General features: G+C 53.4%; 1 protein-coding gene across 1 annotated transcript in view; it reads right to left on the reverse strand.

The window, feature by feature from the left end:
* Positions 1–383: 383 nt before the first annotated feature.
* Positions 384–26,605, reverse strand: part of LOC122547798 (dynein regulatory complex subunit 11-like) — a 347,516-nt gene continuing 321,294 nt past the window's right edge. The window contains exons 14-15 of the mRNA XM_087985887.1: positions 18,963–19,201; positions 384–639 (exon numbers count right to left, since the gene is read on the reverse strand). Of these exons, the coding sequence (XP_087842013.1) occupies positions 532–639; positions 18,963–19,201 (347 nt within the window). The 3' untranslated portion in view covers positions 384–531. The remainder of the gene's footprint in view (positions 640–18,962; positions 19,202–26,605) is intronic.

The raw sequence follows: 26,605 nt of genomic DNA on the forward strand, positions 1-26,605 counted from the left end.
GGATTAAACACCCTTAGTTGATGAATGTAGGTAAGTGCCCTTTTCTGAACACTCGTTACCAAGACAACAACCTATTCTGATAAAAATATGGAGAATAGCCTCTATCTTCAGGAAGATAATGATGGGTCCATAGTGAGGACATGCTGTCGATGCCACAACCCAAGGGCTGATACCGAGAGAGAAACGTTCCCACCATCATCCTCACTGTCCCACTATCGATCAACCTCAGGCTCAGAGACTAGACTCAAAACAACTAGAACTAGGTCAGACACTGACTCCAACTGATAACAAACCCTTCAGTCTGCAGCCAGCATCCCAACCCCCCCACAGACTGAGGGTCCCGAGTCTGAGTGACGCTGCAGTGTGGAATTGAGACTGCGATGAAACTGGGAAGGCAAATCTATTGGATTGAAATATTCTTCAAACGCTTTATTTCTGAATCTTCAGTGGAATTGTTCTGGAACATTCCAGTGTTTGGTGGGAGACTCAGATTCCCACGGGGATGAGCAACGTCTCGAAGGCCTGGGCCCATCATCGCTTCTTCTTATTGGCTGCTTCCTGAGCTGCAGCTTCGAGAGCCTCCTTCTCCCTCTTGGCCTTCAGAGCTTTCCTTGCCAGCGGTGTCTTGGACGCCCAATTCTGAGACAGCAACAGAGAGAGAGAATTAATGACAGGCAGAGAGAGGGGATGGAGGGAGAAAGAGGGAGAGAGAGAGAGAGAGAGAGAGTTGGGGGTAGGGAGAGAGAGAGAGAGAGTTGGGGGTAGGGAGAAAGAGAGAGAGTTGGGGGTAGGGAGAGAGAGAGAGAGAGAGTTGGGGGTAGGGAGAAAGAGAGAGAGTTGGGGGTAGGGAGAGAGAGAGAGAGAGAGTTGGGGGTAGGGAGAAAGAGAGAGAGTTGTGGGTAGGGAGAGAGAGAGAGAGAGTTGGGGGTAGGGAGAAAGAGAGAGAGTTGGGGGTAGGGAGAGAGAGAGAGAGAGAGTTGGGGGTAGGGAGAGAGAGAGAGAGAGACAGAGTTGAGGGTAGGGAGAGAGAGAGTTGGGGGTATGGAGAGAGAGAGAGTTGGGGGTGGGGAGTGAGAGAGAGTGTTGGGGGTAAGGAGAGAGAAAAAGTAGGGGGGGAGAGAGAGTAGGGAAGGGACAGAGAGTGGGTATGACAGAAAGCAAGAGCGAGAGGGGAGAGAGTTCAGTGGATATGGAGAGAGAAAGAGAGAGATTCCTGGATAATTGGGGCTCATTCTGGGCTAGGGGGGACCTCTACAAACAGGATGGTCTTCACCTGAACCAGAGGGGTACCAACATCCTAGGGGGAAATTTGTTAGTGCTCTTCAGGAGGGTTTAAACTAATTCAGCAGGGGGATGGGAACTCTAATTGTGGCTCCAGTATACGGGAGGTTGAGAGTAGTGAGGTCAGAAATAAGGGTTCAAGGTCGCAAGAGTTCACTGTCTACTTCAGCACCAGGGCCATCTGGAATAAGGTGGGTTGCAGCATGGGTTGGTACCTGGGATTTCGATGTTGTGGCCATTTCAGAGACATGGATAGAGCAGGGACAGGAATGGTTGTTGTGGGTTACGGGGTTTAGATGTTTCAGTAAGAACAGAGAAGATGGTAAAAGATGGGGAGGTGTGGCATTGTTAGTCAAGGAGGCAGTAAGGACGTTTGAGGACTGATCCACTGAGGTAGTATGGGCTGAGATCAGAAACAGGAAAGGAGAGGTCATCCTGTTGGGAGTTTTCTATAGGCCTCTGAATAGTTCCAGAGATGTAGAGGAAAGGATAGCAAAGATCATTCTGGACAGGAGCGAGAGTGACAGGGTAGTTGTTATGGGGGACTTTAACTTCCCCAACATTGACTGGGAATATGATCGTTCAAGTAGTTTAGATGGGTAAGCTTTTGTCCAATGTGTGCAGGAGGGTTTCCTGACACAGTATGGAGACAGACCAACAAGGGGTGAGGCCACGTTGGATTTGGTCCTGGGTAATGGACCCGGCCAGGTGTTAGATTTGGAGGTAGGTGAGCACTTTGGTGATAGTGACCACAATTTGGCAATGTTTACTTTAGCGATGGAAAGGGATAGGTATATACCGCAGGGCAAAGGTTATAGCTGGGGGAAAGGCACTTATGATGCAATTTGGCAAGATTTATGATGCATTGGATGAGGAAGGAAACTGCAGGGGATGGGCACACTTGAAATGTGGAGCTTGTTAAAGGAACAGCTACTGCGGGTCCTTGATAAATATGTACTGGCCAGGCAGGGAGGAAGTGGACAAGCGAGGGAGCCGTGGTTTACTAAACAAGTTGAATGTCTTGTCAAGGGGAAGAAGAAGGCTTATGTTAGGATGAGATGTGAAGGCTCAATTAGGGCGCTTGAGAGTTACAAGGGAGACAGGAAAGACCTAAAGAGAGAGCTAAGAGCCAGGAGGGGACATGAGAAGTTGTTGGCAGATAGGATCAAGGAAAGCCTTAAAGCTTTCTATAGGGATATCAGGAATAAAAGAATGACGAGAGAAAGATTAGGGCCAATCAAAGGACAGTAGTGGGAAGTTGTGCTTGGAGTCTGAGGAGATAAGGGAGCACTAAATGAATATTTTTCATCAGTATTCACTCTAGAAAATGACAATGTGGTCGAGGAGAATACTGAGATACAGGCGACTAGACTAGAGGGGATTGAGGTTCACAAGGAAGAGGTGTTAGCAATTCTGGAAAGTGTGAAAATAGGTAAATCCCCTGGGCTTAGATTAGATTTATCCTGGGATTCTCTGGGAAGCCAGGGAGGAGATTGCAGAGCCTTTGGCTTTGACCTTTATGTCGTCATTGTCGACAGGAATAGAGCCAAAATGAGCACAATGTTCCAGGTGTGGCCTCCCCAGCATTCTGTGCAGTTGAAACAAGACTTCCAGGTTTCTAAACCCTAACCCATCAGATTCCACCATTTGCCATAGTGGGATACGAATCCAGGTCCCCTGAACATTACCTGGGTGTTGGGATTAACAGTGCAATGATAATACCACTAGGCCATCTTTCCCCATCAGCCTAGTGAAGTCTTCAGGATAGGGGGAGGCCATATTGGATTTGGAGCTTGGTAACGAGCCAGGCCAGGTGTCAGATCTCTCAGTGGGAGAGCATTTCGGTGACAGTGACCACAACTGCCTCATCTTTACCATAGCCATGGAGAGGGATCAGAGCAGACAGTATAGGAAGGTATTTAATTGGGGAAGGGTAATTATATTGCTATTAGACATACAGAACTGTGGAGTATAAATTGGGAACAGTTGTTCGATGGGAAATGCATGACAGAAATGTGAGACTATTTAAGGAGCACTTGTGAGCGTTGGATAACTTTGTTCCACTGAGACAGGCAAGGAATGGTAAGGTGGAAGGAGTCTTGGACAACAAGAGCAGAGGAATTTCTCCTGTAGAGGAAGAAGGAAGCATACTTAAGGTTGAGGAAGCAAGAGTCTGGCATAGCTTTATAGGATTACAGGGTAGCTGGGAAAGAACTCAAAAATGGACTGAGGAGAGCTTAGGGTGCACGAGAAAGCCTTGGAGAGAAGGATTAGGGAAAGACCAAAGGCACTTAGATGAGGAATAACAAAGAGAGCATAGGGCCGATCAGAGATAGTGGAGGGGACTTGTGCCTGGAGTCTGAAGATGTAAGGGAGGCCCTAAATGAGTTTTTTGCTTCAGTATTCAGTAGAGAGAGGGACTTTGTTGATAGTGAGAACACCGTGGACCACATTAATAGGCTTGAACAGATTGATATTAAGAAAGTAGATGAGCTGAAAATTCTGGAAAGCATCAAGATAGATAAGTCCCCAGGGCTGAACTAGATAGATCCATGGTTACTATGGGAATCAAGAAATGAGATTGCTGCGCCTCTGGCGACGATCTTTGCATCCTCGCTGTTCATGAGAATAGTACCGGCTGATTGGAGGTAAGCAAATATTGTTCCTCTGTTCAAGAAAGGGAATAAGGAAATCCCTGGGAATTGCAGACCAGTCAGCCTTCCATTTGTGGAAAGCAAAGTACAGGAAAGGATTCCGAGAGATATGATTTATGACTAGGAAAAATATAGTTTGATTAAAGATAGTCAGCATGGCTTTATGAGGGGGCAGGTCATGCCTCAGAAGCCTTAATGAGTTCTTTAAGGATGTGACGAGACATATTGACGAAGGTTGAGCAGTGGATGTGGTGTACATGGATTTCAGTAAGGCATTTGATAAGGTTCCCCAGGATAGGCTCATTCAGAAAGTAAGGAAGTATGGGATACAGGGGCATTTGCCTATCTGGATACAGAATTGGCTGGCTGAAAGAAGACAGCAAGTGGTAGTGGATGGAAAGCATTCCGCTGGAGGTCGGTGACCAGTGGTGACCCATAGGGATCTGTTCTTGGGCCTCTGCTCTTTGTAGTTTTTATAATGACTTGGGTGAAGAAGTGGAAGGTTGGGTTAGTAAGTTTGCCGATGACACAAAAGTTGGTGGTGTCGTAGACAATGTTGAGGGTTGTTGCAGGCTACAACAAGACATTGACAGGATATAGAGCTGGACTGAGGAGTGGCAGATGGAGTTCAACCTGGATAAATGCAAAGTGATTCATTTTGAAAGGTTGAATTTGAATGCTAAATACAGAGTTTAAGACCGGATTCTTGGCAGTGTGGAGGAACAGTGGGACCTTGGGGTCCATGTATATGGATCCCTCAAAGTTGCCACTCAAGTCAATCGGATTGTTAAGAAGGCAGATGGTGTTTTGGCTTTCATTAACAGGGGGATTGAGATTAAGAGCTGCGAGATTTTGCTGCAGCTCCATAAAATCCTGGGTAGACCACACTTGGAATATTGTGTCCAGTTCTGGTCACCTCATCATAGGAAAGATGTAGATGCTTTAGAGAGCATGCAGAGGAGATTTACCAGGATGCTGCCTGGATTGGAGGTCTTCAGAGAGTGTGGTGCTGGAAAAGCACAGCAAGGTAGACAGCATCTGAGAAGCAGAAGAATCAATGTTTCGGGCAAGAGCCCTGGATTGGAGGGCTTGTCTTATGAAGAGAGGTTCAGGGAGCCAGGGCTGTTCACACTGGAGAGAAGAAGGAAGGGAGGTGACTTGATAGAAGTGTATGAGGTAATGAGTGGATCGCCAGAGACCTTTCCCCAGAGCAGAAGTGGCTGTCACAAGGTGCCATAATTTTAAGGTGATTGGAGGAAGATTTCGGGGCGATGTCGGAGGTAGGTTCTTCTGCAGAGAGTGATGGGTGCGTGGATGCACTGCCAGTGGTGGTAGTAGTCAGAGACATTAGGGACATTTAAGCAACTGTTGGGCAAGCCCATGGACGGCAGTAAATTGAGGGGTGTGTAGGTTAGGTTGGCCTTAGATTAAGATAAATGCCTCGGCACAACATCATGGTTCGATGGGCCTGGACTGTGCTGTACTATTCTATGTTTTATATTAATAGGAAAAGGCAGAGTAGGTAAAAATCAACGATTTCTACTGGAGACTCTAGAACTGGGAGATATGCAATTCCCATGAATCCACTGACTGTGATCAGTAAGGTTCTGGCTACTGCAGCTTCAGACAGCCAAGTGGGATAGCAAGGACACAGAGCCTGCGTTTTGAGTGCGAGCAGCAGCAGAGTGTAAAGGAACCCGGAAGGTTACAGCGAAGGTGAGACCGTTTGTTTTAAAATTACTTACCGGGAGCGGGCAGTGGTGTTTTTTTTTCTCTTCACCCAGAAAGAGCGGGAGCAGCAGGGGGAAGTGACGAAGACCAGAGGGGCAGCCGGGTAGGATTCTTCCCTATAAAAGCGCGCAGGAGAAGTAATGGGGCTCAGGCCTCTGGCACAGAACCTGTCCCCGTTGCTCAGAAGGGAAGGGTGGAGAAGAGCAGAGCAATACTAATTGGGGACTCGATAGTTAGGGGCACAGATAGGAGGTTTTGTGGGGGCGAGAGAGACTCACGTTTGGTATGTTGCCTCCCAGGTGCAAGGGTACGTGATGTCTCTGATCGTGTTTTCCGGGTCCTTAAGGGGGAGGGGGAGCAGCCCGAAGTCGTGGTCCATATTGGCACCAACGACATAGGTAGGAGGAGTGCCGAGGATGTTAGACAGGCTTTCAGGGAGCTAGGTTGGAAGCTCAGAGTTAGAACGAACAGAGTTGTTGTCTCTGGTTTGTTACCCGTGCCACGTGATAGAGATTCGAGGAACAGGGAGAGAGAACAATTAAATGCGTGGCTACAGGGATGGTGCAGGAGGGAGGGATTCCGGTTTTTGGATAACTGGGGTTCTTTCTTGGGAAGGTGGGACCTCTATAAACAGGATGGTCTGCACCTGAACCTGAGGGGCACCAGTATCCTTGGTGGGAGGTTTGCTAGTGCTCTTGGGGGGGGGGTTTAAACTAACTCTGCAGGGGCATGGGAACCCAGATTGTAGCTTTAGGGTGCAGGACCTGGAGTGTAGGGAGGTTAGGAACATGGCATCAATTTCCAAGGAGGGTGCCTGTAAACAGGAAAGTGGCTTGAAGTGTGTATACTTCAATGCAAGAAGTATACGAAATAAGGTAGGTGAACTTGTGGGCGGCACGGTGGCACAGTGGTTAGCACTGCTGCCTCACAGCGCCCGAGACCCGGGTTCAATTCCCACCTCAGGCGACTGACTGTGTGGAGTTTGCACATTCTCCCAGTGTCTGCGTGTTTCCGGGTGCTCCGGTTTCCTCCCACAGTCCAAAGATGTGCAGGTCAGGTGAATTGGCCATGCTAAATTGCCCCTAGTGTTAGGTAAGGGACAAATGTGGGGGTATGGGTGGGTTGCACTTCGGCGGGTCGGTGTGGACTTGTTGGGCCAAAGGGCCTGTTTCCACACGGTAGGTAATCTAGGTAATCTAGGTAAACTTGCAGCGTGGGTTGGGACCTGGGACTTCGATGTTGTGGCTATTACGGAGACATGGGTAGAACAGGGACAGGATTGGCTGTTGCAGGTTCCAGGGTTTAAATGTTTTAGTAGGGTCAGAGGTGGGGGTAAAAGAGGGGGAGGTGTGGCATTGCTTGTCAAAGATAGTATTACAGCGGTGGAAAGGACGATGGATGAAGACTCGCCATCTGAGGTAGTTTGGGCTGAGGTTAGGAATAGGAAAGGTGAGCTCACTCTGTTAGGAGTTTTTTACAGGCCTCCTAATAGTCCTAGAGACGTAGAAGAAAGGATTGCGAGGATGATTCAAGAGAAGAGTGAAAGTAATAGGGTGGTTGTTATGGGGGACTTTAACTTTCCTGATATTGATTGGGAAAGCTATAGCTCTAGTTCGTTAGATGGGTCAGTGTTTGTCCAATGTGTGCAGGATGGTTTCCAACAAGAGATAGGCCAACAAGAGGTGAGGCCATACTGGATTTGGTTCTGGGTAACGAACCAGGCCAGGTGTTAGAATTAGAGGTAGGTGAGCACTTTGGGGACAGTGACCACAATTCGGTGACTTTTACTCTAGTGATGGAGAGGGATAAGTGTGCACTGCAGGGCAAGTGTTATAGCTGGGGGCAGGGAAATTATGATGCGGTGAGGCATGACTTAGGATGCGTGGCTTGGAAAAGTAAGCTTCAAGGCAAGGGTGTAATTGATATGTGGAGCTTGTTCAAGGAGCAACTATTGAGTGTCCTTGATAAGTATGTACCTGTCAGGCAGGGAGGAAAGGGTCGTGTGAGGGAGCCGTGGTTTAATAAGGAATTGGAATCCCTTGTTAAATGGAAGAGGGCGGCCTATGTAAAGATGAGGCGTGAAGGTTCAATTGGGGCGATTGAGAGTTATAAGGTAGCCAGGAAGGACCTGAAGAGAGAGCTAAGAGCAGCAAGGAGGGGACATGAAAGGTCCTTAGTTGGTAGGATTAGGGAAAACCCTAAGGCTTTCTATAGGTATGTCAGGAATAAAAGAATGACTAGGGTAGGAATAGGTCCAGCAGCATCCAGGGAACAGGAGATTCGACGTTTCGGGCACAGGCCCTTCTTCAGGAATGAGCAGAGAGTGTTCAGCAGGAGAAGATAAAAGGTAGGGAGGAGGGACTTGGAGGAGGGGCGTTGGAAATGTGATAGGTGGAAAGAGGTCAAGTTGAGGGTGATAGGTCGGAGTAGGATGGAGGCGGAGAGGTCAAGAAGAAGACTGCAGGTCAGGAAGGCGGTGCCGGGCTGGAGGGATCCGGCTGAGACAAGGTGGGGGGAGGGGGGATGAAGAAACTGGTGAAGTCCAAGTTCATCCCCTGTGGTTGGAGAGTTCCCAGTCGGAAGATAAGACGCTCCTCCTCCGACCGTCGCGTTGTTGTGGTTTGGCGGTGGATGAGTCCAATGACCTGCATATCCTCGGTGGAGTGGGAGGGGGAGTTGAAATGCTGTGCTACAGGTTGGTTGGGTTGGTTCGTCCGGGTGGCCCAGAGGTGCTCTCTGAATCGCTCCGCAAGTAGGCGGCCTGTCTCCCCAATATAGAGGAGGCCACACCGGCTGCAGCGGATGCAGTAGATGATGTGGGTGGAGGTGCAGGTGAATCTGTGGCGGATATGGAAGTTTCCTTTGGGGCCTTGGAGAGAAGTGAGGGGGGAGGTGTGGGCGCAAGTGTTGCACCTCCCGCAGTTGCAAGGGAAGGTGCCGGGAGTGGAGGTTGGGTCGGTGGGGGGTGTGGATCTGACGAGGGAGTCATGGAGGGAGTGGTCTTTACGGAATGCTGATAGGGGAGGGGAGGGTAATATATCCTTGGTGCTGGGGTCTGTTTGGAGGTGGCGGAAGTGACGGCGGATGATGCGCTGTACATGGAGGTTGGTGGGGTGGTAGGTGAGGACCAGTGGGGTTCTGTCCTGGTGGCGGTTGGAGGGGCGGGGCTCAAGGGCGGAGGAGCGGGAAGTGGAAGAGATGCGGTGGAGGGCATCGTCGACCACGTCGGGGGGGAAATTGCGGTCCTTGAAGAAGGAGGCCATCTGGGTTGTACAGTTTTGGAACTGGTCCTCCTGGGAGCAGATGCGGCGAAGACGAAGGAATTGGGAGAATGGGATGGCGTTTTTACAGGGGGCAGGGTGGGAGGAGGTGTAGTCCAGGTAGCTGTGGGAGTCGGTAGGTTTGTAGTAGATGTCCGTGTTGATTCGGTCGCCTGAGATAGAAACAGAAAGGTCTAGGAAGGGGAGGGAGGAGTCCGAGACTGTCCAGGTGAATTTGAGGTTGGGGTGGAAGGTGTTAGTGTAGTGGATGAACTGTTCAACCTCCTCGTGGAGGTTGAACAGTTCATCCACTACCACGAGGAGGTTGAACAGTTCATCCACTACACTAACACCTTCCACCCCAACCTCAAATTCACCTGGACAGTCTCGGACTCCTCCCTCCCCTTCCTAGACCTTTCTGTTTCTATCTCAGGCGACCGAATCAACACGGACATCTACTACAAACCTACCGACTCCCACAGCTACCTGGACTACACCTCCTCCCATCCTGCCCCCTGTAAAAACGCCATCCCATTCTCCCAATTCCTTCGTCTCCGCCGCATCTGCTCCCAGGAGGACCAGTTCAAAATACGTACAACACAGATGGCCTCCTTCTTCAAGGACTGCAATTTCCCCCCCGACGTGGTCGACGGTGCCCTCCACCGCATCTCTTCCACTTCCCGCTCCTCCGCCCTTGAGCCCTGCCCCTCCAACCGCCACCAGGACAGAACCCCACTGGTCCTCACCTACCACCCCACCAATCTCCATGTACAGCGCATCATCCGCCGTCACTTCCGCCACCTCCAAACGGACCCCACCACCAGGGATATATTTCCCTCCCCTCCCCTATCAGCTTTCCGTAGAGACCACTCCCTCCGCGACTCCCTTGTCAGATCCACACCCCCCACCGACCCAACCTCCACTCCCGGCACCTTCCCTTGCAACCGCAGGAGGTGCAACACTTGCGCCCACACCTCCCCCCTCACTTCTCTCCAAGGCCCCAAAGGAAACTTCCATATCCGCCACAGATTCACCTGCACCTCCACCCACATCATCTACTGCATCCGCTGCAGCCGGTGTGGCCTCCTCTATATTGGGGAGACAGGCCGCCTACTTGCGGAGCGATTCAGAGAGCACCTCTGGGCCACCCGGACGAACCAACCCAACCAACCTGTAGCTCAACATTTCAACTCCCCCTCCCACTCCACCGAGGATATGCAGGTCATTGGACTCATCCACCGCCAAACCACAACAACGCGACGGTCGGAGGAGGAGCGTCTTATCTTCCGACTGGGAACCCTCCAACCACAGGGGATGAACTTGGACTTCACCAGTTTCTTCATCCCCCCTCCCCCCACCTTGTCTCAGCCGGATCCCTCCAGCCCGGCACCGCCTTCCTGACCTGCAGTCTTCTTCTTGACCTCTCCGCCTCCATCCTACTCTGACCTATCACCCTCACCTTGACCTCTTTCCACCTATCACATTTCCAACGCCCCTCCTCCAAGTCCCTCCTCCCTACCTTTTATCTTCTCCTGCTGAACACTCTCTGCTCATTCCTGAAGAAGGGTCTGGGCCCGAAACGTCGAATCTCCTGTTCCCTGGATGCTGCCTGACCTGCTGTGCTGTTCCAGCAATAAAGTTTCAACTTTGATCTCCAGCATCTGCAGACCTCACTTTCTCCTAGGAATAGGTCCAGTCAAGGATAGTAGTGGGAAGTTGCGTGTGGGGGCTGAAGAGATTGGGGAGACACTGAATGAATACTTTTCGTCAGTATTCAATCAGGAACAGGACATTGTTGTCAATGTGAGTACTGAGTCACAATTAAGTAGAATGGATGGCTTTGAGGTATGTAGAGAAGAGGTGTTGGAAATCCTGGAAAGGGTGAAAATAGATAAGTCCCCTGGGCCTGATGGCATTTATCCTAGGATTCTCTGGGAAGCAAGGGAGGAGATTGCAGAGCCATTGGCCTTGATTTTTATGTCCTCTTTGTCTACAGGAGTAGTGCCAGAAGATTGGAGGATAGCAAATGTGGTTCCCTTGTTCAAGAAGGGGAGTAGGGATAACCCTAGTAACTATAGGCCGGGAAGTCTCACTTCTGTTGTGGGCAAAGTCTTAGAGAGAATTGTAAGGGATAGGATTTATGAACATCTGGATAGGAATAATGTGATCAAGGATAGTCAGCATGGTTTTGTGAAGGGCAGGTCGTGCCTCACAAACCTTATTGAATTCTTTGAGAAGTGGACTAAGGAGGTGGGCGAGGGGAAAGCGGTAGATGTGGTGTATATGGATTTTAGTAAGGCGTTTGATAAGGTTCCCCATGGTAGACTACTGCAAAAAATACGGAGGTATGGCATTGAGGGTGAGTTGGAGGTTTGGATTAGGAGTTGGCTGGCTGGAAGAAGACAGAGGGTAGTAGTTGATGGTAAAGGTTCATCTTGGAGTGCAGTTACTAGCGGTGTTCCGCAAGGATCTGTTTTGGGAACATTGCTGTTTGTCATTTTTATAAATGACCTGGAGGAGGGGCTAGAAGGTTGGGTGAGCAAGTTTGCGGATGATACGAAAGTCAGAGGAGTTGTTGACAGTGAGGAAGGATGTGGCAGGTTACAGCGGGATATAGATAAGCTGCAGAACTGGGCAGAAAGGTGGCAAATGGAGTTCAATGTAGCTAAGTGTGAGGTGATTCATTTTGGTAAGAGTAATAAAAAGATGGGGTACTGGGCTAATGGTCGGATACTTGGTAGTGTGGATGAGCAGAGGGATCTTGGTGTCCATGTACACAAATCTTTGAAAGTTGCCACCCAGGTAAATAGTGCGGTGAAGAAGGCATATGGCGTACTGGCTTTTATTGGTAGAGGAATTGAGTTCCGGAGTCCTGAGATCATGTTGCAGTTGTATAAGACTCTGGTGCGGCCGCATCTGGAGTATTGTGTGCAGTTTTGGTCGCCATACTATAGGAAGGATGTGGAGGCACTGGAACGGGTGCAGAGGAGGTTTACCAGGATGTTGCCTGGTATGGTAGGAAGATCGTATGAGGAAAGACTGAGGCACTTGGGGCTGTTTTCATTGGAGAAAAGAAGGTTTAGGGGTGACTTGATAGAGGTGTACAAGATGATTAGGGGTTTAGATAGGGTTGACCATGAGAACCTTTTTCCACGTATGGAGTCAGCTATTACGAGGGGGCATAGCTTTAAATTAAGGGGGGGGTAGGTATAGGACAGATGTTAGGGGTAGATTCTTTACTCAGCAAGTCGTGAGTTCATGGAATGCCCTGCCAGTAGCAGTGGTGGACTCTCCCTCTTTATGGGCATTTAAATGGGCATTGGATAGGCATATGGAGGATAGTGGGCTAGTGTAGGTTAGGTGGGCTTGGATCGGCGCAACATCGAGGGCCAAAGGGCCTGTACTGCGCTGTATTCTTCTATGTTCTATGTTCTAAGACAGGGCAGGAATCAGTGCTAAATATTCCTGGATCCATGGTGTTTGGGAAAAGGTTTGGCGGTTAGGGGGTGGGAAGTAGTGTTGATGAAGGAGTTAATTAGATTGCTAGAAGGCAAGGAATTCCACGAGGCTTATTGGGTTAAAGCTCAGGAACGTTGATTCTGCTTTTAATCACGGGGTGGAGATTACAGGCACAGATTGGTAGCAGAAGGTTTGAAGAAATCATTTGCAAGTCAGTTACAGTCAGGCTCCAAAAATGGAGAATTCATATCATGGTGGGTTTTCACAATCTCCATCCATTCGGAATAATTCTACAGTAACAGGCAAAGAGGGGAATAGTTTATGTGTCTGGGCCAATAAGGATGGGGAGATTGCTGGATCTGGTTCTGGAGATTGAGTTGGGATCAAGTGTCAGGTGGGGAACATTTCGGGAACAGTGATCATTGTACCACATGTGGCTCTGGTAAAGATCAAGAAACAATTGAGGGGAAACATTTTATTGGGAGGGGGGAGGGAAACCTTCCATAGGGTGGGAAAGAATTGGTTTCTGATAAAGTGGAATCAATGTTTGGAAGCAATGGGCAGCCTTCTTCAAAGTGGTGAATATCCAAGTGCCGTCAAAAAACGGAGGAAGCCAGAGCAGAGAAAGAGACTGTTCAGCCCATCAGGTTGTGATGACTCTCGAAATTAGTATTTCACTTAAACTGTCATTCTGTTATAATCTCACTGTAATCCTGTACAGGCTTCATCTTCAAGTGATCAGCTAATCTCCTTTTGGAAACCACACTGTCAGACAGTTCATTCCACACCCTAATCACTCACTGTGTACAAGGTCTTTTCTCAGATCACTTTTGCCTTTTTGCTAATTACTTTAAAGCTGTCCCTTCTTATTCTTGATCCTTTCATGAGTTGGAATATTTTTCACCTTATTTACTCTGTCCAGATCCTCATGATTTTGAAATCTTCAATTCTATTTCTTTTTATCCTACTCCTTTCCAATTTCTCCTCATAACTGAAATTTCTCCTCTCGGAAACGATAGGCCAGTTAGCCTGACCTCGGTCATTGGTAAGATTTTAGACTCCACTGTTAAGGATGGGATCCGGACTTGTAGTCCAGCAAGTAGGCTAGCTGTTTGTCAGGATGGCAGCCAATGACTAGTGGAGTTCCGCAGGGGGTCAGTGTTGGGACCACTACTGTTCACATTAACAACCTGGACGGAGGAACATTGTTCCTAAGTCTGCAGGTGACATCAGGACAGGCGGAGGGACAGGTAGAAGTGGGGAAGCTGCAGAAGGACATGGACAGACCGGGAGAGTGAGCAAAGAAGCAGCAGATGGAATACAGTGTGGGAAACTGTGAGGTTAGATAGATAGATTCCCTACAGTGTGGAAACAGGCCCTTCGGCCCAACAAGTCCACACCGACCCGCCGAAGTGCAACCCACCCAGAACCATTCCCCTACATTTACCCCTTACCCAACACTACGGGAAATTTAGCATGGCCAATTCACCTGACCCTGCACATCTTTGGACTGTGGGAGGAAACCGGAGCACCCGGAGGAAACCCACGCAGACACGGGGAGAACGTGCAAACTCCACACAGTCAGTCGCCTGAGGCGGGAATTGAACCCGGGTCTCAGGCGCTGTGAGGCAGCAGTGCTAACTACTATGCCACCGTGCCGCCCAGGTTGCCAACCCACTTTGCTTGGAAAAACAGCGTTGCATCCTGTTTTCTAAACAGGGAAAGGCTTCAAAGATCTGAAGCAAAATGTGACTTGGGAGTCCAGGTTCAGGATTCTCTGAAGGTCAGCATGTAGATTCAGTTGGCAGTTAGGAAGGCAATGCAATGCTAGCATTCGTTTCAAGAGGGTCATAAGACAAGAGCAGGGATGTACTGCTGAGGCTGTATAAGGCTCTGGTCAGACTGCAATCCTTATTGAAACATACAAGATTCCTGGTGGATTTGGCAGGGTAGGTGAGGAGATGTTGCTTCCCTGTGAGAAGGCATAATCTCACAGGAAAGGCTCACACAGTTAGGATAGAGATGAGGTGGAATTCCTTGTCACTGACAGGAGTGAATCCGTGGAATGCTTTCCCACAGAAGGCTGAGCTGTTGAGTAAGTTCAAGGCTGAGAGTAGATTTTTAATCAGAAAGGGGTATCAAGGGGAAAAGACAAGAAGATGGAATTGAGGATGATCAGATCAGCTATGGTCTCATCGATTAGCAGGGCAGACTCAATGGGCCGAATAGCCTATCCCTGCTGTTTCTGCTTGAATTCTAATAGTTAGAGTTTGAGAGAAATTACATCACAGGTTTCAGGTTCTCACTGTGGTATTATGGAAGCTAAGGAAACACAAAATGCTATCTTGCCTTTAAAAGCCCTTGTCAGAGCAAACTATTCAAATACAAAACAGCTTCAACTTTCTGGTATTGATTAGAACAAAAGATCTGATTCTTAAAAAATCCAACCATCGTGTGAAAACGCTGTCAGAGATCACTGCCAATGGGAAAGGGCCTCTGATTGATTAGGAATCCTTATTGGAATCAGACAGTGATGATCAGATCTGAGAATGAACTTGGAAAGCAATTGAGAAAGAGGATTAGACAAGGCTGAGACCCTTGTGTGAGATCTTCATTTACTCGACAGTGAGTGCATCCTCTGAGGATTAATGGGATGATGGTGTAAAAGCTCAGAGACAGACAAAGAGAGTCATCAACAGCAATCATTCTGCCAATCACGCAGTACTCACAGCAACAAACACTAACTTGCAAAACTGAACTGATACAGTCGTAAAGGGAAGGGAAGGGGTGTGTATGGCCCCAGTCAAATTAATCCTTCACGACAATATTGTCAAATAAAAATAATATTACAGGACAGTGACTGGAAACAGATTGAATTAGGCCAAACAATTCAACTATTTCAGTAACACTGCCCCATCCAATGTCAAAAGCGGTGCAGAAATCCAAACAAAAATCCAAAATAAATTTCCCAAAGTTAGCAAGAAATGCCCACCTAAGTCTTCAGCTTTCGGTCTGGCAATGACAATGTGTCTGGTCAGGTTGGAGTTACAGATGTGAAACTTTGAGCACTGGGAGAGAGGACGGAAACGAATAGTTTGGATGCGTGGTAATCATGGGGGCCTTAAGAAGGAGCCAAGGGGAGAAAGCAATGAATAACGGGGGACTAAATGTGTCTGGAAGAATGAGCAAACTCTTAAATGATATTGAAAGAAGACAAATGGAAATCAAATACAGGGGTGTGCGCATTTAAAGTGAGAGGGGCAAGTTCTAAGTAGATGTGAGGGATAAGTATTTTACACAGAGAGTGGGAGGAGTCTGGAATGTGTTGCTGGGGGGTGCTGGTGAATATAATAGAGGCTTGTAAGCCAAACACATCAACGTACAAGGAATGGAGGGATATGGACCAAGGGCAGGCAGAAAGGATTAGTTTAATTTGGTGTCACGTTCAGCACAACATTGTGGGCTAAAAGGCAGTGCAGCTCTGTTTTATCACATGTAATCCCGGCCAGAGGGTTGGGACCTGCTGGGGGGATTAACATGAGGCTGACCGTTCCAGTACAATACAGAGCAGAACCCCAGCAAACAGCTGATCCATTGTCACTCGGATTGGGAGGTTTGTCAGGACCACACGGTGCTCTCTGGAATATGGTGACACTTATACAACAACTTCAGGGCTGACGTAACAATCACTTGGAGAAATATAGATTAGTCCAGGGGACAGATTTGTATTTTTGGAAGAGCTCTCAGAGAAGATTGGTGAAGATTGCACTGTCGATGTGCTGTCTGTGGATTTCAGCAGCTGTTTGATACACTGACCTGACACACAGCAACCCTTGTGAGCAAAGACCATGTATGGAGAGGGAGAGCTGCAGTGTCGATCCAGCACTGACTCAGTGCTGGGGACCAGGGAGTCAGGGTTAAGAGATAGCTTTCAGACCGGAGGAAGGGAAGGGGGAGTGATGGCACCAGGACCCTTGCTGCTGCTGATCTTTATGGATCTTCTGATGAGATTTGTCAAAACCTGTGACGCAAAAAAAGTGACAAAGTTGTAAATTGGGAGAGGGAGAGTGTAGTTGGTGCAATGGGCAGGTTGGTGGCTGATAGAGTATGGAGAGACAGGATAAAAGAGAAGGATACTATTCTGAAGAGTGTACAGGAGTATAGACACCTGAGTGCACATGTTAGTATAGGTGGTAGGATTGTTGCCAATGTCACTGCTGTCCCTTTTATACTGTGACCCATAACCTTTCTCATTGCCACCCAGGTAAATAGTGCGGTGAGGAAGGCATATGGCGTACTGGCTTTTATTGGTAGAGGAATTGAGTTCCGGAGTCCTGAGATCATGATGCAGTTGTATAAAACTTGGTGCGGCCGCATCTGGAGTATTGTGTGCAGTTTTGGTCGCCATACTATAGGAAGGATGTGGAGGCACTGGAACGGGTGCAGAGGAGGTTTACCAGGATGTTGCCTGGTATGGAAGGAAGATCGTATGAGGAAAGGCTGAAGCACTTGGGGCTGTTTTCATTAGAGAAAAGAAGGTTTAGGGGTGACTTGATTGGGGTGTACAAGATGATTAGGGGGTTAGATAGGGTTGACAGTGTGAACCTTTTCCCGCGTATGGAGTCGGGTATTACAAGGGGGCATAGCTTTAAATTAAGGGGGGGTAGATATAGGACTGAAGTTAGGGGTAGGTTCTTCACTCAGCGAGTCGTAAGTTCATGGAATGCCCTGCCAGTAGCAGTGGTGGACTCTCCCTCTTTATGGGCATTTAAGCGGGCATTGGATAGGTATATGGAAGATAGTGGGTTAGTATAGGTTAGGTGGGCTTGGATCGGCGCAACATCGAGGGCCAAAGGGCCTGTACTGCGCTGTATTCTTCTATGTTCTATGTCTGCAGTGTGACACTGTCTCAAACACCTTCTGGAAATCCATATAAGCCACATCCACAGCGTTACCCTCATCCTGGCACTGTCAGGGTAGATTGGGAAATATGTTTCCCTTTAGTACAGGGTTCAATATCCAGGAGGCATAGGTTTAAGGGAAGGGGTGGGAGGTTTAGAGGGATTTCACTCAGAGGGTGATAGGAACCTGACACTCACTGCCTGGGAACATGGAGGAACCCTCACCACATGGAACAAGTATTTAGATGTGCACTTGAAACATCAGAGCACACGAGGCTACAGGCCAAGAGCTGGGAAATGGGTTTCAAACAGATGGCTGTCCGTGCTCAGGATGGCCTGAAGGGCCTTTCTCGTGCTGTAAAAACCCAATGGCTCTCCATCCTTCCCACTAGCTGCTGGTCTGTATTATCCACAGAGCAATTCAACTGTACTCTTCTCATTCCTTAGCTCCAGACAAACTGATTCTGTTCTTGAACCTGCTCAAACATTCTCTTTCTCCAGTACTGCAATCCTCTGCTTAATCAAAAACAGCACCTTTCCTCCTCTTTTTCATTTCCTATCTCTTCTTAACACTTGTTACCAAGAATATTTAGCATCCAGTGCTGCCCTTCCTTGACCCAGGTCACAAGAATTGCCTTAGGAAATACACTCCATGCTTTCACACACAGGCTCTGTAACGTTGATTTAGAGAGTGAGGGACAAAGATGGGGAATTCCAGTCCCTTACATTCACTCTTATTCCTCCCTCACCCATAGCTCTCTCTGTCCAATCCACATCTCTCTTCCTTTCTTTCTCTTCCTCACTCATTATATCTCTGTCAATCTCTCTGCTTCTCTCTTTCTATCATTCATTCTTCCTGTCAGTATGATTCTGTCTGTCTGCCTCCCTTTCTCCATCCGTGTGGCGTGTGTGTCAGTGTGTGAGAGGGTGTGGGTGTGGGTGGGTGTGTGTCGGTGTGTGTGTGCGCGCGCGTGTGTGTGTGTGTGTGTGTGTGTGTGGGTGTGTGTGTGTCTGTGTGTGTGTGTGAGTGTGTGTGTGTGAGTGTGTGTGTGTGAGTGTGGGTGGGTGTGTGGGTGGGTGTGTGGATGGGTGGGTGTGTGGGTGGGTGTGTGGGTGGGTGTGTGGGTGTGGGTGGGTGGGTGTGTGGGTGTGGGTGGGTGTGTGTGGGTGGGTGTGTGTCTGTGTGTGTGGTGTGTGTGTGTGCACGTGTGTGTGGTGTGTGTGTGTGTGGGTGTGAGTGAGTGTATGGGTGGGTGTGAGTGTGTGGGTGGGTGTGGGTGTGTGGGTGTGTGTCTGTGTGTGTGCACGTGTGTGGTGTGTGCGTGTGTGGTGAGTGTGTGAGAGAGAGAGAGTGTGTGTGGGTGTGTGTGAGAGAGTGTGTGTGTGCGTGTCTCTCTCTCTGACTTGTTTGCTTTCTCTTGGTCTGTCTCTTGCTCTCTGTATTTCTCTTTCTCTCCATCTCCATCTCTCACCCTCTCTCTCTCCATCTGTGTCTTTTTCGCCATCTTTCTGTCTGTCACTGTCTCTCTCTCTCTCTTTCTTGCCTTCTTTCCATCACTTTGTCTGTCCCTCTGTCTCTCCATCTCACTCTTGGTCAGTCCTTCACTCTCTCTCTCTCTCCATTTCTCTCCCCCTCTGCTCTGTCTCGGTCTGTCTCTCCTCTCCAATTTCCTTACCATGAAAGCAGTCTCTTCCTGTTGGTAGACAGGTTCGATTTTACTGAGGGCTCTGATGAAGTTGTTGGCAGTCAGGGGCACCTTTGCCTGTTGCTCGATCCGGTGCTCAGTGAGTACAGACTTCACCACCTCAACGAGATGCCCAGGGGTGTACCCGTCAGAGATCTTCGCCAACGAGGTCAGGTCCAGGGCACTGCTGATAACTCCACTGTGTTCCTCAATTAAATGTTTCCAGATCACTGGTGATAGGAACAAAGAGTGTCAGTATTAGTGAGACCCCCCGTCCCAGACACCGACCCCCGTCCCAGAGACCGACCCCCGACCCCCGTCCCAGAGACCGACCCCCGACCCAGACACCGACCCCCGTCCCAGACACCGACCCCCGTCCCAGACACCGACCCCCCGTCCCAGACACCGACCCCCGTCCCAGACACCGACCCCCCGTCCCAGACACCGACCCCCGTCCCAGACACCGACCCCCGTCCTAGAGACCGACCCCCGTCCCAGACACCGACCCCCGTCCCAGACACCGAACCCCCGTCCCAGACACCGACCCCCGACCCCCGTCCCAGACACCGACCCCCCGTCCCAGACACCGACCCCCGTCCTAGAGACCGACCCCCGTCCCAGACACCGACCCCCGTCCCAGAGACCGACCCCCGTCCCAGACACCGACCCCCGTCCCAGACACCGACCCCCGTCCCAGACACCGACCCCCGACCCCGTCCCAGAGACCGACCCCCGTCCCAGAGATCGACCTCCCGTCCCAGACACCGACCCCCTACCCAGACACCGACCCCCGACCCAGACACCGCCCCCTGTCTCAGAAACCGACCCATGACCCAGAGACAGACCCCATCCCAGAGACCGACCCCTGTCCCAGAGGCCGACCCCTGACCCAGAGGTCGACCCCGTCCCTGACGTCGACCCCGACCCAGACACCGACCCATGTCCCAGACAACGACCCCTGACCCAGACAACGACCCCTGACCCAGACAACGACCCCTGACCCAGACACCGACCCCTGACCCAGACATTGATCCCTGACCCAGAGACCGACCACTGACCTAGAGACCAACCCCTGACCCAGACACTGAACCACCGACCCAGACACCGACCCCTAACCCAGACACTGACCCCTGACCCAGACACTGACCCCTGACCCAGACGATTCCTGACCCAGACAACGATTCCTGACCCAGACACTGACCCCTGACCCACAGACCGACCCCTGACCCACAGATCGACCCCTGACCCACAGACCGACCCCGTCCCAGACACCGACACCTGACCCAGACACCGACCCCTGACCCAGACACCGACCCCGGACCCAGAGACCGACCCCTGACCCAGAGACCGACCCCCGACCCAGAGACGGACCCCTGACCCAGAGACCGACCCCCGACCCAGAGACCGACCCCCGACCCAGAGACCGACCCCTGACCCAGAGACCGACCCCTGACCCAGAGACCGACCCCTGACCCAGACACCAGGCTCCAAGTCCTGGGTGTGGAGATAATGTTATCGAATGATACCCAGAGGCAGAGGTTCAGCTCTGAGGAGACACCCGAGAAGATGAGGTTGCTTTTGTCAGAGCTGACCTTTGGAGCAGATTTATTTGTAATTTATTTTATCAGAGAGTAATGTGATGGTGATGCAAAGCCGGGGGATGTTGGGGGTGGGGTGGGGTGGGGTGGGGAATGTGGGCTGTCAGGAGGACACTGAGACTGCTCCCGTTCAGTGAGTGGCCGAAGGAGCAGCCGATGGAGCGGTCATTGGAGTGGCCGAAGGAGCAGCCGATGGAGCGGTCATTGGAGTGGCCGAAGGAGCAGCCGATGGAGCGGTCATTGGAGTGGCCGAAGGAGCGGTCATTGGAGTGGCCGAAGGAGCGGTCATTGGAGTGGCCAATAGAGCGGTCATTGGAGTGGCCGAAGGAGCGGCCGAAGGAGTGGCTGATGGAGCGGTCATTGGAGCGGCCGAAGGAGCGGTCATTGGAGTGGCCAATGGAGCGGTCATTGGAGTGGCCGAAGGAGCGGCCGAAGGAGTGGTCATTGGAGTGGCCAAAGGAGCGGCCGAAGGAGCGGCCAAAGGAGCGGTCATTGGAGTGGCCGAAGGCGCGGCCGATGGTGTGGCCGAAGGAGCGGTCAGTGGAGTGGCCGAAGGAGCGGCCGATGGAGTGGCCGAAGGAGCGGTCATTGGAGTGGCCAATGGAGCGGTCATTGGAGTGGCCGAAGGAGCGGCTGAAGGAGCGGCCGAAGGAGTGGTCATTGGAGCGGCCGAAGGAGCGGTCATTGGAGTGGCCAATGGAGCGGTCATTGGAGTGGCCGAAGGAGCGGCCGAAGGAGCGGTCATTGGAGTGGCCAATGGAGCGGTCATTGGAGTGGCCGCAGGAACGGCCGATGGAGCAGCCGAAGGAGCGGCTGAAGGAGCGGTCATTGGAGTGGCCAATGGAGCGGTCATTGGAGTGGCCGAAGGAGCGGCTGAAGGAGCGGCCGAAGGAGTGGTCATTGGAGTGGCCGAAGGAGCGGTCATTGGAGTGGCCGAAGGCGCGGCCGATGGTGTGGCCGAAGGAGCGGTCATTGGAGTGGCCGAAGGAGCGGCCGATGGAGTGGCCGAAGGAGCGGCCGAAGGAGTGGTAATTGGAGCGGCCGAAGGAGCGGTCATTTGAGCGGCCGGAGTGGCCGATGGAGCGGCCGAAGAAGCGGCCGAAGGAGCGGCCGATGGAGTGGCCGGAGGAGCGGCCGATGGAGTGGCCGAAGGAGCGGTCATTGGAGTGGCCGAAGGAGCGGTCATTTGAGCGGCCGGAGTGGCCGAAGGAGTGGCTGAAGGAGCAGCCGAAGGAGTGGCCGAAGGAGCGGCTGAAGGAGCGGCCGATGGAGTGGCCGATGGAGCGGCCGAAGGAGCGGCCGAAGGAGTGGCCGAAGAAGTGGCCGAAGGAGTGGCCGAAGAAGTGGCCGATGGAGCGGTCATTGGAGTGGCCAAAGGAGTGGCCGATGGAGCGGTCATTGGAGTGGCCGAAGGAGCAGCAGATGGAGCGGTCATTGGAGTGGCCGAAGGAGCGGCCGATGGAGTGGCCGAAGGAGCGGCCGAAGGAGTGGTAATTGGAGCGGCCGAAGGAGCGGTCATTTGAGCGGCCAGAGTGGCGGAAGGAGCGGCCGAAGGAGCAGCCGAAGGAGCGGCCGAAGGAGCGGCCGATGGAGTGGCCGGAGGAGCGGCCAATGGAGTGGCCGAAGGAGCGGTCATTGGAGTGGCCGAAGGAGCGGTTATTTGAGTGGCCGGAGTGGCCGAATGAGTGGCCGAAGGAGAAGCCGAAGGAGTGGCCGAAGGAGCGGCTGAAGGAGTGGCCGATGGAGTGGCCGATGGAGCGGCCGAAGGAGCAGCCGAAGGAGTGGCCGAAGAAGTGGCCGAATGAGTGGCCGAAGGAGCAGCCGATGGAGCGGCCGAAGAAGTGGCCGATGGAGCGGTCAAAGGAGTGGCCGATGGAGCGGTCATTGGAGTGGCCGAAGGAGCAGCAGATGGAGTGGTCATTGGAGTGGCCGAAGGAGCGGCCGATGGAGTGGCCGAAGGAGCGGTCATTGGAGTGGCCGAAGGAGCGGCCGATGGAGTGGCCGAAGGAGCAGGCGAAGGAGTGGTAATTGGAGCGGCCAATGGAGCGGTCATTGGAGTGGCCGAAGGAGCGGCCGAAGGAGCGGCCGAAGGAGTGTTCATTGGAGCGGCCGAAGGAGCGGAGGAATGAGCGGTCATTGGAGTGGCCGAAGGCGCGGCCGATGGTGTTGCCGAAGGAGCAGTCATTGGAGTGGCCGAAGGAGCGGCCGAAGGAGTGGTAATTGGAGCGGCCGAAGGAGCGGTCATTTGAGCGGCCGGAGTGTCCGAAGGAGCGGCCGAATGAGCAGCCGATGGAGTGGCCGGAGGAGCGGCCAATGGAGTGGCCGAAGGAGCGGTCATTGGAGTGGCCGAAGGAGCGGTCATTTGAGTGGCCGGAGTGGCCGAAGGAGCAGCCGAAGGAGTGGCCGAAGGAGCGGCTGAAGGAGTGGCCGAAGGAGCGGCCGATGGAGCGGCCGAAGGAGCGGCCGAAGGAGTGGCCGAAGAAGTGGCCGAAGGAGTGGCCGAAGGAGCAGCCGATGGAGCGGCCGAAGTGGCCGATGGAGCGGTCATTGGAGTGGCCAAAGGAGTGGCCGATGGAGCGGTCATTGGAGTGGCCGAAGGAGCAGCAGATGGAGCGGTCATTGGAGTGGCCGAAGGAGCGGCCGAAGGAGCGGCCGAAGGAGTGGCCAAAGGAGCGGTCATTGGAGTGGCCGAAGGAGCGGTCATTGGAGTGGCCGAAGGAGCGGTCATTGGAGTGGCCGAAGGCGCGGCCGATGGTGTGGCCGAGGGAGCGGTCATTGGAGTGACCGAAGGAGCGGCCGAAGGAGTGGTAATTTGAGCGGCCGGAGTGGCGGAAGGAGCGGCCGAAGGAGCAGCCGAAGGAGCGGCCGAAGGAGCGGCCGATGGAGTGGCCGGAGGAGCGGCCAATGGAGTGGCCGAAGGAGCGGTCATTGGAGTGGCCGAAGGAGCGGTTATTTGAGTGGCCGGAGTGGCCGAATGAGTGGCCGAAGGAGAAGCCGAAGGAGTGGCCGAAGGAGCGGCTGAAGGAGTGGCCGATGGAGTGGCCGATGGAGCGGCCGAAGGAGCAGCCGAAGGAGTGGCCGAAGAAGTGGCCGAAGGAGCAGCCGATGGAGCGGCCGAAGAAGTGGCCGATGGAGCGGTCAAAGGAGTGGCCGATGGAGCGGTCATTGGAGTGGCCGAAGGAGCAGCAGATGGAGTGGTCATTGGAGTGGCCGAAGGAGCGGCCGAAGGAGCGGCCGAAGGAGTGGCCAAAGGAGCGGTCATTGGAGTGGCCGAAGGAGCGGCCGATGGAGTGGCCGAAGGAGCGGCTGATGGAGCGGTCATTGGAGTGTCCAAAGGAGCGGCCGATGCAGTGGCCGAAGGAGCGGCCGAAGGAGCGGCCGAAAGAGCGGCCGAAAGAGTGGCCGATGGAGCGGCCGAAGGAGTGGCCGAAGGAGCGGCCGAAGGAGCGGCCGATGGAGCGGCCGAAGGAGTGGCCGAAGAAGTGGCCGAATGAGTGGCCGAAGGAGCAGCCGATGGAGCGGCCGAAGAAGTGGCCGATGGAGCGGTCAAAGGAGTGGCCGATGGAGTGGTCATTGGAGTGGCCGAAGGAGCAGCAGATGGAGTGGTCATTGGAGTGGCCGAAGGAGCGGCCGAAGGAGTGGCCGAAGAAGTGGCCGAAGGAGTGGCCGAAGGAGCAGCCGATGGAGCGGCCGAAGTGGCCGATGGAGCGGTCATTGGAGTGGCCAAAGGAGTGGCCGATGGAGCGGTCATTGGAGTGGCCGAAGGAGCAGCAGATGGAGCGGTCATTGGAGTGGCCGAAGGAGCGGCCGAAGGAGCGGCCGAAGGAGTGGCCAAAGGAGCGGTCATTGGAGTGGCCGAAGGAGCGGTCATTGGAGTGGCCGAAGGAGCGGTCATTGGAGTGGCCGAAGGCGCGGCCGATGGTGTGGCCGAGGGAGCGGTCATTGGAGTGGCCGAAGGAGCGGCCGAAGGAGTGGTAATTTGAGCGGCCGGAGTGGCGGAAGGAGCGGCCGAAGGAGCAGCCGAAGGAGCGGCCGAAGGAGCGGCCGATGGAGTGGCCGGAGGAGCGGCCAATGGAGTGGCCGAAGGAGCGGTCATTGGAGTGGCCGAAGGAGCGGTTATTTGAGTGGCCGGAGTGGCCGAATGAGTGGCCGAAGGAGAAGCCGAAGGAGTGGCCGAAGGAGCGGCTGAAGGAGTGGCCGATGGAGTGGCCGATGGAGCGGCCGAAGGAGCAGCCGAAGGAGTGGCCGAAGAAGTGGCCGAAGGAGCAGCCGATGGAGCGGCCGAAGAAGTGGCCGATGGAGCGGTCAAAGGAGTGGCCGATGGAGCGGTCATTGGAGTGGCCGAAGGAGCAGCAGATGGAGTGGTCATTGGAGTGGCCGAAGGAGCGGCCGAAGGAGCGGCCGAAGGAGTGGCCAAAGGAGCGGTCATTGGAGTGGCCGAAGGAGCGGCCGATGGAGTGGCCGAAGGAGCGGCTGATGGAGCGGTCATTGGAGTGTCCAAAGGAGCGGCCGGTGGAGTGGCCGAAGGAGCGGCCGAAGGAGCGGCCGAAAGAGCGGCCGAAAGAGTGGCCGATGGAGCGGCCGAAGGAGTGGCCGAAGGAGCGGCCGAAGGAGCGGCCGATGGAGCGGCCGAAGGAGTGGCCGAAGAAGTGGCCGAATGAGTGGCCGAAGGAGCAGCCGATGGAGCGGCCGAAGAAGTGGCCGATGGAGCGGTCAAAGGAGTGGCCGATGGAGCGGTCATTGGAGTGGCCGAAGGAGCAGCAGATGGAGTGGTCATTGGAGTGGCCGAAGGAGCGGCCGAAGGAGCGGCCGAAGGAGTGGCCAAAGGAGCGGTCATTGGAGTGGCCGAAGGAGCGGTCATTGGAGTGGCCGAAGGAGCGGCCGATGGAGTGGCCGAAGGAGCGGTCATTGGAGTGGCCGAAGGAGCGGCCGATGGAGTGGCCGAAGGAGCGGCTGATGGAGCGGTCATTGGAGTGTCCAAAGGAGCGGCCGATGGAGTGGCCGAAGGAGCGGCCGAAGGAGCGGCCGAAAGAGCGGCCGAAAGAGTGGCCGATGGAGCGGCCGAAGGAGTGGCCGAAGGAGCGGCCGAAGGAGCGGCCGATGGAGCGGCCGAAGGAGTGGCCGGAGGAGCGGCCGATGGAGTGGCCGATGGAGCGGCCCGATGGAGCGGCCGAAGGAGCGGTCATTGGAGTGGCCGAAGGAGCGGTCATTGGAGTGGCCGAAGGAGTGGCCGAAGGAGCGGCCGAAGGAGTGGCCGAAGGAGCGGCCGATGGAGCGGCCGGAGGAGTGGCCGAAGGAGCGGCCGATGGAGCGGCTGAAGGAGTGGCCAATGGAGCGGCTGAAAGAGTGGCCAAAGGAGTGGCCGATGGAGCGGTCATTGGAGTGGCCGAAGGAGCGGTCATTGGAGTGGCCAAAGGAGCAGCTGATGGAGCGGTCATTGGAGTGGCCGAAGGAGAGGTCATTGGAGTGGCTGAAGGAGCAGCTGATGGAGCGGTCATTGGAGTGGCCGAAGGAGCGGTCATTGGAGTGGCCAAAGGAGCAGCTGATGGAGCGGTCATTGGAGTGGCCGAAGGAGCGGTCATTGGAGTGGCCGAAGGAGCGGCCGATGGAGTGACCGAAGGAGTGGTCGAAGGAGTGGCCGTAGGAGTGGCCGAAGGAGCGGCCGAAGGAGCGGCCGAAGGAGCGGCTGAAGGAGTGGCCGATGGAGCGGCGGAAGGAGCGACCGAAGGAGTGGCCAAAGGAGCGGCCGAAGGAGTGGTCATTGGAGCGGCCGATGGAGTAGCCGAAGGAGCGGTCATTGGAGTGGCCGAAGGAGCCGCCGAAGGAGCGGCCGAAGGAGCGGCCGAAGGAGTGGCCGAAGGAGCGGCCGAAGGAGTGGCCGATGGACTAGCCGATGGAGCGGCCGAAAGAGCGGCTGATGGAGTGCTCATTGGAGTGGCCGAAGGAGCGGCCGATGGAGTGGCCGAAGGAGCGGTCATTGGAGTGGCCGAAGGAGCGGCCGATGGAGTGGCCGATGGAGCGGTCATTGGAGTGGCC

This window comes from Chiloscyllium plagiosum, unplaced genomic scaffold (genome assembly GCF_037043375.1).
Source record: "Chiloscyllium plagiosum isolate Xiang-an unplaced genomic scaffold, Cpla_swu_hap1 HiC_scaffold_4, whole genome shotgun sequence".
NCBI classification, from domain to species: domain Eukaryota; kingdom Metazoa; phylum Chordata; class Chondrichthyes; order Orectolobiformes; family Hemiscylliidae; genus Chiloscyllium; species Chiloscyllium plagiosum.